At 35.1% G+C, this 14,337-nt stretch overlaps 2 protein-coding genes and 1 pseudogene across 2 annotated transcripts in view; 1 reads left to right on the plus strand and 2 right to left on the minus strand.

The window, feature by feature from the left end:
* The first annotated feature begins 361 nt into the window (after positions 1-361).
* The window catches only part of LOC131956752 (uncharacterized), a 330,429-nt gene continuing 316,453 nt past the window's right edge, over positions 362-14,337 (plus strand). Inside the window, exon 1 of the mRNA XM_059321331.1 lies at positions 362-406. The gene's annotated coding sequence lies outside the window, so the exon portion shown is untranslated. The remainder of the gene's footprint in view (positions 407-14,337) is intronic.
* On the minus strand, positions 651-797 carry LOC131956764 (uncharacterized; annotated as a pseudogene).
* LOC131956753 (dynein light chain roadblock-type 2-like) lies at positions 11,453-12,343 on the minus strand. The gene has a single exon (XM_059321332.1). It carries the CDS (start codon positions 12,330-12,332, stop codon positions 12,036-12,038), a length of 297 nt encoding a protein of 98 aa, XP_059177315.1. The 5' UTR covers positions 12,333-12,343; the 3' UTR covers positions 11,453-12,035.

A 14,337-nucleotide genomic window follows, 5' to 3' on the forward strand; every position in this document is an offset into this window, starting at 1 on the left:
ATCGAACTAACTGTGTATCGCAGATGAGAGAGTTTTGCGTAGTTGATCTTTGATAGATGTTGAGTTGATTAGCCTGTATGTGTGGCAAAAGTCTAGATTTGACAGCTATATGTGCTCAAAGTCTAGATTAGACAGTAACATGTGCCCAAAGTTTAGATTAGACATTTACATGTGCCCAAAGTCTAGATTAGACAGTAACATGTGCCCAAAGTCTAGATTAGACAGTTACATGTGCCCAAAGTCTAGATTTGACAGTTACATGTGCCCAAAGTCTAGATTTGACAGTTACATGTGCCCAAAGTCTAGATTAGACAGTTACATGTGCCCAAAGTCTAGATTTGACAGTTAATCGTGAAGTTTTTTGAGTAGTTGAGCTTTGAGGGATGTTGACGAGTGTTTATTTTAGGTAAGTTTAGTAGTTGATCTTTGAGAGATGGTTAGTTGATTTGATGGCATTTGTGACGGAACCTCCCACCTAAGATTTCTCCTAGGTGGGTGTCGTCAGGCTGAAAAATAGAAAATTGAAGATTAGCCACTCGTACATTGAAGCCACCCAATACAAGTACTGGGTGACTCATCTCGAGGGCATGTGCACTTCGAGGGATGTGTGGGCGCAACCCCACGGCGATCGTTGGCAAGATTTGCAATTGATTGCTTGGTGAGTTGAGTAGTAGATTGACCGCCTCTCGACCCCGGCAGCCAGCCCTAAAAAGAGTTGACCAACCAAATGACTAAGATTTATGTAGACCCATAACAGATACTTCACTTTGATCTTAGCCAAAAGGCCGAGAAGCGTCATCAGATATTAAATAATTTGTGCAACCGAGAAGTAGGACCGTTTTCTTTAAAGAGAGTAATTATTGGCAAAGTTCGCAGTAAATAAGCTGAAATAAAAGTAGAACACTCATATTAGCTGGAATTCCATCAACGATTTGGTTTATCTTCTTTGTATTAATATTACAGCTGGTTGATACTACTGACTACTGAATTTTAAAATAACAGCTAACAATTACTAGGAGTTGTAATTAATGTATTCTTATGTAATCACCAAAAGTTCACATAATTTTTTAAAACTTAATATTTTATAATTAATATTAACGTTTTTTACTTGTTTTTTTTCGTTATGTGTTAATATTTCTTTTCTTTTCTTTTTATTGTTTAATTTTTGGAATTATTACCCTTAAAAAAATAATTATTTGTTTATTTCCCCTGACAAAAGTTCTACGGGCGAGATATTTTGACAGAAACTGAAGACGACAGCAAACCGCTGTAAACTGTGTTACACCTTGGTGCACTCTCGAGATTAACACAAATCTTCTGTGTCCGTTTTTTATTCAATGTTGGGTGAGGTTGGGGAGGGGGGTGAGTGTGTGATGGAATCTAATAAGGGAGAGTTGGATGTTTGGGTGATTTTGGTGGAGACGATTTTGTATCGAGTTTAGATTTGGGAGATTTAAGTGTGGGAGAGTTTAGTGTGGAGGAATTTAGTGGGGGAAAATTTAGTGGGGGAGAATTTAGTGGGGGGAAATTTAGTGGGGGAGAATTTAGTGGGGGAGAATTTAGTGTGTGAGAATTTAGTGTGGAGAATTTAGTGTAAGAAAATTTAGTGTGGTAGAAATTAGTGTGGGAGAATTTAGTGTGGAAGAATTCAGAGTGCGAGAATTTCATATGAGAGAATTTAGTGTGCGAGAATTAAGTGTGGGAGAATTTAGTGTGAAGTAATTAGTTTGGGAGAATTTAGTGTGAGAGAATTCAGAGTGCGAGAAATTAGTGTAAGAGAATTTAGTGTGAGAGAATTTAGTGCGGGAGAAATAAATGTGGGAGATTTTAGTGTGGGAGAATTCAGTGTGAGAGAATTTAGTGTGGTCGAAATGATTGTGTGGTGTTGTAGTGTAGGCAAAAAAAATTATTTGAGTGTTTGTGTTTATATAAATAAATCTACGTGTGATTGGGTTTACTGTGGTTAAGTTGAGTGGGGGTGTATGGATTAGTGGGGGTGGGGGAGTTGCCCTTCTGTGTGAGGATTAATCGACCTCCGGATCAAGTGACAATGTGACGGATTGCGTCATTTGAATAACCGTGCTTTATTTTTTTTTTCGTCTAAGACTAAATAGTAGGGAAAAAACATGCAGAATACCCTATATATTAACGAGCTTTCACAAGCGTTAAATTACAAAAGTAAGAGTACACTTTTTAAGCTATAATACTAAACACAAAGCTTTCTACTGCTAGTCCGAATGTCTCGATTTCCGGACTCAGTTCTTTTGGGCTCCGTGAGTTCACTCAGCTCTGATGGGTACCTGACGCACCTTAGGTTACTTGGATTAGTACTGACCACATTATCTCCCTGTATGTCGAGGTGATTGAAACACGGTCTTTACTTCATCTGCTATTTGTGTATTGGACACGAAGGGGAATCGATTATGAAGATAAGTTTAATAAAAAGCGCGGGTTGATTTATAATATCGTTCTTGGGTCAGTCGTCTCTTTGTTATTTCATCCAATATTTGTTTTGATCTGTGTATGCTTTTTTTCTAGAATGAGAGTGTGGTGTGTTTGGTTTTGCCGAACCTATTTGCTCTATTTTTATTCTGTTTTGTGTCCCTCTATATTTATATTCTTATATTTTCGAAAGTTCCGTTTCTATTGAGTCTATTGTTCTTTGTTATTGTTTTTTCCCTTAAGCATACATTTTTGTTTTCTATTTAGTTTCTATGTGGGACCTAACGCTATTAATGCTACAAGCATATTGAATAGATACCCGCTTAATGTCTTAAATCGTCCCAATGTTGGATTTTGTTAAATTTTGGTGATGACTGTGTGTAAAATTGTATTATGTCTTTTATAGTTTTGATGTAGCGCTCGTCTAGTAATAGTGAATTATTGAGTTTCCAGTATGTGTTATTTTTTTGTTTGCTTTGTGTTTGTTCGTTGTTTAAAGTTGTCAGAACTGCTGTATGGTCGTTAAACTGTAGTGTTGAGAATAGGTGTTCTACTTTGTTGATTTTCATGTTCACTGGGGCGTAAATTCTGTCTTATCGGAATCTATTCCCAGATGTTTTACATCAGTGAGTGGTTTGTAAGGTGTGTGGATATCGTGCTATGCATGTGTAGACTAGTTTGAAGGATGTTTTAATGTTGTTGATTTAGTAGGCGTGTGGTTTGTCATTTTCTTTACTTAGTAAACTATCTTTTATAATATATATATATTTATATATATATATATATATATATATATATATATATATATATATATATATATATATATATATATATTGTGACATTTTTATTAGTAAGAGACATTTATGAAGGATACATTTCTAGAAAACAACAAAATACGATAAAGCGATTTCTTTCAGTTTGAACACCCTTGTATCAAATTCATTTTATTACATTCACTGTTCTGTGTTCGGTGTTTCTTTTGTAGTCCATCTTAGAGTTAAAGATAGGCTAAATATCATTTAGCAGCACATTTGAAACACGTGTAGCATTAGAAAAATAAGATATTTATTTAAAAAACTTCTACAAACTAAACTGTAAGATTAATAAATTTATTTCAAGAAGATGTAAGAGATAAAATATATAAAAATGTATGACATATTCAAATGTAAAAAGCACACAATAAAACCCATACGTTGTAGTTTTACTACATGTATCAAGTCACGGAGAGACGGACAGACGTAAAAAGCCAATCACAAAGTAATAACGATGATAGAAAATTACTTTGTTATAATAAAAACATGTATAAATTAGTGGCGGAACTAGAAAAAAGGGCCCCATATATATTAATATATATATATATATATATATATATATATATATATATATATATATATATATATATATATATATATATATATATATATATATATATATATATATATATATATATATATATATAAATATATAAAATTATATATATATATATATATATATATATATATATATATATATATATATATATATATATATATGTATATGTATATATATATATATATATATATGTATATATATATATATATATATATATAATTTTATATATTTATATATATATATATATATATATATATATATATATATATATATATATATATATGTATATATATATATATATATATATATATATATATATATATGTATATGTATATATATATATATATATATATATATATATATATATATATATATATATATATATATATATATATATATATATATATATATATATATATATATATATATATATGTGTATATATATATATATTTAAACAAAATACGAGAATACGAACATAGAATACTTATTTCGGGCTTGTTCGAGTTTTAAAACAATATTAAAAACTCTTGGTTTAAAAAAAAAATTAAAACAAGTACAACAACGCGTCATTTGAGTAAGTGCTATTGGTCTGTTAAGAAAATCTCTATTTAATAAGGTTCTGTCTTACAATTTTTAACTGAATGTGGGTCAAAAGAATATGAAGCATGAAAGCTTTGTACGTGTAATAGTTTCTCGCGTTATGTTTATTTTTATGTTTTTATGTATTTAAATTATTAGTTTTAAATACATTTCTTTTTTGTACTATGCCATTCTTAATTATGTATTTTAAATACAATAATAATTAAGAGAAGTAATTGCTTTTTAATTTGTTTAGCGCAAATCTATTAAAAGGGGCTTAAGAGCACACATATATGACTATTTAAAAAAGGAAAGTAAGTCATTGAAGTGGTTTGAACTTTTGTCTATCTTTCACACTACAACTCATGTAGATCTATTTATTTTTGTCTTTTGCGCAACAGCGTGTGTTAGCTACTGTAGAACATCACTACTGTAGTAGTTCTATTTGTTTTTTTTTATACAAAACCACTATCAAGGCTTAGTTGTTTGGGCGCTAGTTTGTACAAACTACCACAAACTCACCCCGGTTTACGCTGATGGTAAAAGAAACACACCTTGGTGACGGCCTTTTGTGTCACAAGGAGACACAGCTACCGACGGAGGCCCCTAATGCAGCGAGGCTAATGATTCAAGTAGTACACCTATCCCCCTGTGCAGGACACCCAATAAGCGGACCCCTGGTGCTTAGATAGCCACTGGGGATCTCGGGTTGCTCAACTACACAATTTAAACAAATGTTAGGTCTATGAGTTCTCAAAAACTTCCCAAATTTTACCGATGTGGGGATGGTCTCAACTACTTTTCCTGAAGCCTATTGTGAAACACTCAAGGGTGAGAATTCAAATCATACATGTTTACTTTCGTATTTGTTTTTAAAACAAAAAGAAGTAAACGTACACAAAAACCGAAATAGAACAGAATAGTAGTTCTACCAATATAACAAACGAACATTTTACATTATAAAATCACAATGGATTGTCGGACCTTAATCAATGCTATGAGGAAGCAAAAGCCGTCTTAATATCTATCGGCCTCTCGCGCGATGGACTTTGATTTATTTTCAAAAGAATTTTGCCGACAACAGCGTGTGTTTGATTGTAGGAGAAAGAGGACTCGGGATGGTGTCTATAGAATAAAGGTAATCCAACCGCAGCTACAGTATTCTTTTAAAAAAAAACAACCATCAAGTCAAAAATGCAAGAAAATTATTTTTTTAACTATAAAAAAATTAATTATTGTCGGCTGTAGGCCCCTAAACGGCCTGCCCCCCCCCCCCTAGTGGCGAAACTAGAAAAAAGGGCCACCCCCCCCCCCATAATACAAACATTGGATACTCATTTCGTTTTTCAATTTAAACTAATTACAAGATGTCATGTGTGTGAGTGCATTAATCTGTTTTGAATTTTTTTTTTTAAAGATTTAGAATAAGTCTATTCAAAATGTTTGCTTTAATACGGTCTACCCGCTAGTTTTCAGCCGGTCAAAAGAATGTAAAATATGAAAGCTTTGTATGTGTAATGGTTTCTCGTGTTTTTTTGTATTTATATTATTTGCTTCAAATATATTTCCTTTTTATGCTGTCATTCTTTAGTATGCATTTCTTAAAAAATAATAATTAAGAGAAGTTGTTGCTTTTTAATTTGTTTAGTACACATATATCAAAAGGAGTTAGGAGCGCCACTATTTATCTAATTTAAAAAAGGGAAATACGTCATGGAAGTGTTTTGAACGTTTGCCCATCTTTCACACTACAGCTCAGGCATTTAATTTTTTACGCAACAGCATGTGTTAGCTACTGTATAACATCACTACTGTAGTAGATCTGTTTATTTACAAAAGCTTTTACCGTAAAGTCAAAAATGTAAGAAAATTATTTTTTTAACTATAAAAACTTTATTATGGTCGGCTATGAGCCCCTAAATGGCGTGCCCCCCCCCCCCCCCCGCATAGCGGGGTCTGGCGGTACTGTAGTTCCGCCCCTGGTATAAATCATCTCCAGTTCGCACCCTATATAAATGAGACATACGAAATAGAGTTAATTTAATTTAAATTATCTCGGGATGTATAGGAGGGGGGGGGGGGGGTAGTGTGTTCAGCACAATGCCCAGCCGCTGTTACTTTGCCTAACGCTAATCAGTGGAGTGGCGTGGTCTATCGGCAGAACGCACGCTTGACGCCCTGGATGTCCCGGCTTCTTTACTTTTTATTATATTCATGCAAGAAAACGCTGGCTTGTATGAATATGTTGACCCGAAGATCGTCAGCACTCCAGATAACAACTTCGTCACCTCACTTTACTATCCTGGGGGACTATTCCATGCGTCTCATATTAGTGCCTCAACTCGCAGCATATCTTTTAGAGTCGTCCTTTTGTGCAGCGTAACGTGCATGTTTTACTGGACCTCCAATTCTCCTAACTTGCACGTGATTTCCGTGAACTTACCGAGAATTTAGTATGGGAGAATTTAGTGTGAGAGAATTTAGTGTGAGAGAATTTAGTGTGGGAGAATTTAGTGTGGGAGAATTTAGTGTGGGAGAATTTAGTGTGCGAGAATTTAGTGTGAAAAAAATTAATGTGGGATAATTTAATGTGGGAGAATTTAGTGTGAAGGAATTTAGTGTAGGATAATTTAGTGTGGGATATTCGTTGTGGGAGAATTTAGTGCGGGAGAATTAATGTGGGAAAATTAAATCTGGGAGAATTTAGTGGAGAATTTAGTGCGGCGGAATTTAGTTTGGGATATTTCATTCTGGGAGAATTTAGTGTGGGAGAATTTAGTGTGGAAGAATTTATTTACTTACTTAATCCTCATCACTCCCTGTTGAGTATAGGCCAGCAACAAATCTCCGCCATTCCACTCTGTCTTGGGCGAGCCACTTTAGTTCATGCCAGGCCTTGCCAGTAGCTTGCACTTCTTCTTCCATTTCTCTCCTCCATATTCCCAGTGGTTTTTCTCTCTTTTGCTTCCCAGGCGGGTTCCACTTCAGCGCCATGTTGGGGAGTTTTCTTTTGCTCATGCGTAGGACATGGCCCAGCCATCTCCGTCTCTTCATTCGAACTTCTGAAATATTGTCGTTTAATCCTGTCATTTGCCATATTTCCTTGTTCGGGACTTTGTCGTCCCACTTTATTCTGAGGATACGTTGGAGGGATCTTCTTTCAAAGCCGCTGAGTCGGCTCTCTCCTTTCTTGTTTAATTTCCATGACTCTGCAGCATAGAGGAGTACAGAACGTACATTAGACTTGTAGATCCTTATTTTAGTTCTCTGCTGCAGTGAGGATGATTTCCAAAAGAATTTAGTGAGCGATAATTTATTAGTGTCGGAGAATTTAGTTGGGCAGAATTTAGTGTCGGCAAAATCATTGTGTTGCGTTGTGGTGTATGCAATGCAAATGATTTGCATTGGTCTGTTTACAATTATATCTACTGTTGGTGTGAGGGGGTTTAGCGTGGGTATGTTAGTTGAGTGGGGGTTTTATGTATCAGTAGGGGTGTGTTTGTTGTTTTTTTTTGTTGTTACGTTCTGGGTTCATTTCAAATCAACAACAACACTTCGTGTATCACTTCACTACTTTTATTCGTCTCAATGCATTCAAGCGTACCAGAACAGCCCTCGTCCTAACCGCTACTAACCCGCTGACTGCCCCCCACAATCGTTCACTCCCCCTTTTATACCCGCATTCGACCTTGGGATTACAAGACATAAACACACAAGGGTAACTACACAGTAAGGTGAACTACACTCACACAGGCACTCTCCCCTAGTTCTAGACTATTCTAACCTATTCTAAACTAACCTACAACTGGCCCGTAACAGGGATTAATGGACGCATGTTGTGTGCGTGGGTGGGATAAGGGGACGCATGTTGTGTGTGGTGGGATTAGTGGGATTAGTGGACGTATTTTGTGTGTGTGGGATTAGTGGACGCATTGTGTGTAGTGGGATTAGTGGACGCATGTTGTGTGTGGCGGGATTAGTGGACGCATGTTGTGTGTGGTGGGATTAGTGGACGCATTGTGTGTAGTGGGATTAGTGGACGCATGTTGTGTGTGGCGGGATTAGTGGACGCATGTTGTGTGTGTGGGATTAGTGGACGCATGTTGTGTGTGTGTGTGTTCGGGATTAATTCATGTGTGGATCAGAGAGGCTCCCCCCACCTTTGCCTACCGCGAACGAAATAGATTTATATAGAAAGTATATACTTTTACCAGTTACCCCTCCCACCCCCCCCCCCCCGACACCCTAGGAGAAAAAGTCTGAAATAAACATAGTGTGATTGACTCTTTTATAATACACAAAAGGAAAAAGAAAGCGCATGTATTCTGTCCAGACATCCGGTGTATATTTCTTTAATCTTTCTCGCGGGTCAGAGTTGTTGCCCTTCAGGGTGTGGTCTATAATTAACCTTTGGATCATCTCTCTATTTATATAATTATCTTCGTGAGACCATGCGAGACACCACGTAAACGCACACCGTTACTCCCCCGCTCTCTAGGCATATAGCTAAACCTCCACCAGTCTGTTGAGCTGTGGTTCACTCTAAATGTTTACAATCGTTGAGCCGGGATATTTTAGTTTAGAAACTAAGAGGAGGTAATAACAAGTTCTGCTTGATCTTTTCATTGTCGTCTGTGAGGAGAAGTACCAGGTGTCAGCTCTGCCATAATTGATTAGAATAATTTGATGATTGCTGATAGGCTGTCTTATTATATGGCCTCGCAGGTTTGGTTGGCCTCTTGGGGTGATGAGTACTTTCACTGTTGGTGTTTCAACTGGATGGGGGTCTGGACATTCTTCCTGTGGTAGATCAGGGGTTGCTGTTGTTGACTTGGCTGCAAGGGGTGGGGCCCAGGATTTCATGGAGCCACCCGAGCCGTGGTCCGGGTTTGTCGTGGACTTAAATAGCAAATACAAAATCGTAGCAATAAGGAATGCCATCGGAGCGATACTTCAGTAAATACGTAGATATTTTTTAATTTTTTTTTAGATTTAATAGATTTCCTTCCACACAGTTCACTCCCTTCCAGCCAGGAGCTAGCTGTGTTGATAGGTTGTATTTTAGAAATATACATGTAATACATAGTAATGCATACAATTTGTACAGTATTCTTTTCTTGATTTTCCTTCCGTTTTCTTTGTTTTCATTTTTCGTGATCTTCTGATTTCTTGTTTTTATTTCCGTTTTCATGGTTCCTTTGATATAACATAAAGTACAGTACAATACATGATCGCTTCTCGTAAGTCTTGGCCTTGTTTCTTTCGTGTATTACAATCTTGGTTGGGCAGTGGTTGATTCTTGGTTGGTAGTTGTAGTTTGAGAGTATCGATGAGGGATGATGTGTTGGTGAAAGGGCGAGTCTCGCGTGTTGTCGTTGATGGTAGAGTTGTTCGAATGGAGTGAAGCTTGGAGAGAATAGTTGAGGTGGTGTCCTTGTGTTGAGATAACGTTTATAGTAGGTTGCTTTGAATTATTGGTCATTGTAGTTTGAAAGAGAGTAAAATTGTGTCGTAGGGTATTCTTGCATAGTCGAATAGTTGAAATGGGCGAAATGATGTTGAAGAACGTTTAGTTTTCGTGATATTGTTGTGTCGAGGATTGTGGATCAGAAGAATTTGAGAGTGGTGAAGAAGTCGAAAGCTTGGTCGAGTAGTTGAAATGGGCGAAGTGAGGCTGTTGACGAGTGTTTATTTTACGAGAGTTGAGTACTCGTGAAGTTGTTTGAGTAGTTGGTCTTTGAGGGATGTCGAGTTGACTTGATGGTGGTTGTGACGGAGCCTCCCACCTAAGATTTCTCTTAGGTGGGTGTCGTCAGAGTAATCGTGAAGTTGTTGATATCGAACTAATTGTGTATCGTAGATGAGAGAGTTTTGAGTAGTAAATCTTTGAGATATGTTAAATTGATTAGCCGGTATTTGTGCCCAAAGTCTAAATACGCAGATATTTTTTTTATTATTTTGTTTTGTGTTTAATATATATATATATATATATATATATATATATATATATATATATATATATATATATATATATATATATATATATAAATGCTTTTATTTTCAATAAAACAATTAACAAAATATTTAACCATCACAGTAGTTAAATTAATAATAATAAATTACATTTTAGAGAGGTGATTCGTGTATGAATAAAGGATGTATGACATAAAAATAGAAGGAGCGTGTCTTGTTTGACAGCCTCACGGTTTATACAATAATACAAATACAAAACCAAATAAACCAAATAAACACAGGAGATCAGTTAGTAATAATACATTTCATGAATGAATAACATATGTTTGAAATAAAAGGAGCTTGTCTTGTTTGACAGCCTCAGAGTTAATGCAATAATACAAATACAAAACCGAAATGCTTTACATTTTTATAGTGATATATCTTGCTGCTAGCAATAAAAGAAATTGCCGTGTATAGAAACTTCAATAAATAGTGGAATTACACTACTTTCAAAAACCAGGGTTTAACAACCTGCTAAATTCTGCCACAGAGTTACATGGATGAACAAATTTGAAAGAAAAAAAAAACAGTACAGTGGTGGGGTGGGGCGAGGTGGGTGGGGTTGGTTGGGTAAGGTGGGCCAGGCAGCGAATCGTTGTTGCGTGACATGACTGCTGAGGGTCTGGGGCGGGTCGCGCTGGTTGAAGGGACATGGGGAGAATGAAGGTTTGGGCGAGCCAGGAGTAATAGTATTTTTTTTTTATTTCATTTTTTTTTTATATATATATATATATATATATATTTTTCTTTTGAGAACAGGGTTTATTTCAGTTTAAATGCATTAAACAATAAATACAAAACAATGCAACCAGATCAATGTGAATGTTTTGAAAATAACCAACCACAAGCTTTAAAGATACTATTTTTTGACTTGTAATACTTGAATTTAAAATCAATCAAAATTATGAATTTTTTTTTTTTTTTTTTTAAATGAGGAAATATTTATTAAAATCTAAGATTGTGCATGCAGAATACAGATTAAAAAGTTAATAAAAATTGTCCTTAGCATACTTTTATAGAACAAATCACACTTATAGCAAAATGGTGAAGCTTTTTTTGCCAAGTTTAATTGGAATTAAATCTCTCTGAAAGATGGAAAACATCAACGATAAGTTGTAAATATTATAAACATTTTTTCAGACAACCAAGCATGCTCACAAGTTAGCTACAATATTTGGTTTAATGCAGTTTAAATAAAGCTAAAAGTTTATGTACACAGTATAAGTAGAGATTAAAAGAAAATAAAACATTAAAGCGACTTAGAGGCTTGACTTAGAGAATACATCACAAGTATCTTGATAGCTTTGAGATAAGAATTTTGTCATCTTTTTAAAAAAATATATAATTGATTATGAGATGTTCACAGACTCATACTCAGAAAGATTAAAGAATACACAATTTTTAAACAAAATCTGTTTCAAAAAGAAACAATTAACTAAATATAGTTTGTAAACTGGAGCAATAAAAAAAAACATATTAAAAAATTTTAAAAATCACTTTTAAGGATTAAGTACATTCATCTCTTTAAAATCATTAGTTTTCCATTCCTACTTATCAAAGGGAAAATTCAACCTTTAGATTCAACTGGAAGCTTGACAAACATGTGATGAATCCTCTGTTGCTACTATTAGCTTTGTTCATGTTGTTGTATGTCTATGAGAAGAAACTCCTTATCAGGCGCGCACATGATCTCATTCCTACGGGAACGAATGCGCAAGAACTTGAGGTCATTAGAAGGGTCAATATCTCTTACAGTGCTGCGTGCCTTTGCAGTCAAACTATGAATAAGACTAGCATATTGCACAGTGGTGGAATTGTCCAGAGTTGTTTTAATGGGAATACCTTCACTGTTGACAACTATGGTCCCAGTAACACCCCTGTGTGACTGTATTCTTTTAAGTGTCTCTTCAACTTCTGCAGCCATTCTGTTCTGTCTGTTATACATGAATAAAATAATAGTCGACGTACGAAGTGCAATTCCAACAAATCCTAATAATCTTCTCGATATTAATGTTACAGCTGGTTGATACTAGTGACTGCTATTTATTAGATTAATAACTCACAATTACAAGGAGTTGTAATTAAAATTTTGTAATTAATCACCTAATAATTTAATAAAATTTTTGATATTTTTTTTTCTATAAATAATACTGATGTTTGTTTACTTGTTTTTGTTTTGAAATGTATTACAACTTGTTTTCTTCTTTTTATCGTTTAATTTTATAATTACCTCCCATTAAAAGAACTCAATGTTTGTTCTCTCCCTTAACAAAAAAGTTCCACGCGCGAGATATTTTGACTCAAACAAAAGACGAGCAAACTGCTGTGAACTGTTTTACACCTTGGTGCACTCTCGGGACGAACACTAATAATCTGTGTCAGCGTTTAGTTCCATGTGGGGTGGGGGGGGGGGGGGGGGGTTTGAGACTTTTTTTGTATCGAGTTTAGATTTGGGAGATTTTTAGTTTTGGAGAATTCATTGTGTGAGAATTTAGTTTAGTTTGGGGGAATTTAGTGAGGGAGAATTTAGTGCGGGACATTAAGTATACGTGTCAACTGGTTATGAGACATACGATACTGCGTCACAATTGTACCATGATACGATACTGAACAACGATACGATACTGTATCACGATACGATACTGCACCACGATACGATACTGCACCACGATACGATACTGCACCACGATACGATACTACATTACCTACTGACATACAAGTACTAAACATTTCAGCCCGCTGGTGAAATGGGAAAGTCAGGATTGTTTAAATTTAAAGGAACAAAAGTTGAATTCAGTTCACAGACAGTGTGTTGTCTTTATAGGTCGCGAGAAAAACAGCAAGTCAGACAGATATTGTCTTCGTGCAAGCTGCTGTCCTCAATGTATGTCCTGTTATCTAACTGTTGTCCTTTGTGACTGCTGAGCTAAGCTTATGTCCTTTTTGATGTCCTCAATATGTGTTTTACTAACTAGCTAATGTCCTCAATTCATGTCCTGCTATTTGACACCAGAACTAAATTTATGTCCCACTGATGTCCTGAAATAATGTCTTGTCATCTAACTGATGTCCTCAACCACTGTACAACAATGTAACTGCTTATAGCTGTTGCTTTAAGAGGGGGAGGCGCCGGTAAAAACAACATTTTTAACACTAGTTAGAAAATAATTATTTCTCTATAGCTTTTTAATGTACATCTGCATATGCGTTTCCATTAAAAACAGCTGATGGGAAAATCTTGGTAACTATGACAACGGCGGACATCTTAACATATTAACCTATTCTTAGGATTTCCAGCATTTATAAAGTATTATATTTTAAGCCCATAAAGAATGAATTCACAATCTTCTACCATATTTTGGGGTACTCAGCTACATATTTTAAGTGCAGATCTTAAAACTAATTTCTTATTAATTTTCAAACTTTGGGTTCTGGTAAAAACACTAAATTTTTGGGGAATTTGGGGTGTTAAATGTAATGTTTCTAACGGACCAACAGTGTACCTTTAAAAAGCTGTAGAGTAAAAAGTTTTTTGATATCTAGTATTAAAAAGATTTTTTTTTTAACCGGAGCCTACCTCCTTAATTCCATGTCTCTAATGAAGTCCTCCTACTCCGTGTAATTGCTGTCCGTCCACAGATGATAAAATAAAGTCAAACAAGAATAAACTTTCTGACGGGTACTTGACAACACATTTCTCCACGTATAAACTTAAACAATGGCTTTATCTACTTCAACATAAACGTTTTTTCTATAATTTAAGAAATGATTGAATCAAACTTTTTTGAGTATTTTTTTTTCTAATATTTCATGTTGAAAGATTTTGTTTAAAAAATGAAAATTCGGAGCTTAGACGCATCTTCCAGTGTTAAATTTCAATGGAATAAAAAACGTGTCTTATCGTTCAAACATACTTTAAATCAATAGGA

The sequence above is a fragment of the Physella acuta genome, unplaced genomic scaffold (genome assembly GCF_028476545.2).
Source record: "Physella acuta isolate Inbredline_101_S28 unplaced genomic scaffold, ASM2847654v3 ptg001174l, whole genome shotgun sequence".
Classification (NCBI taxonomy): Eukaryota; Metazoa; Mollusca; class Gastropoda; family Physidae; genus Physella; species Physella acuta.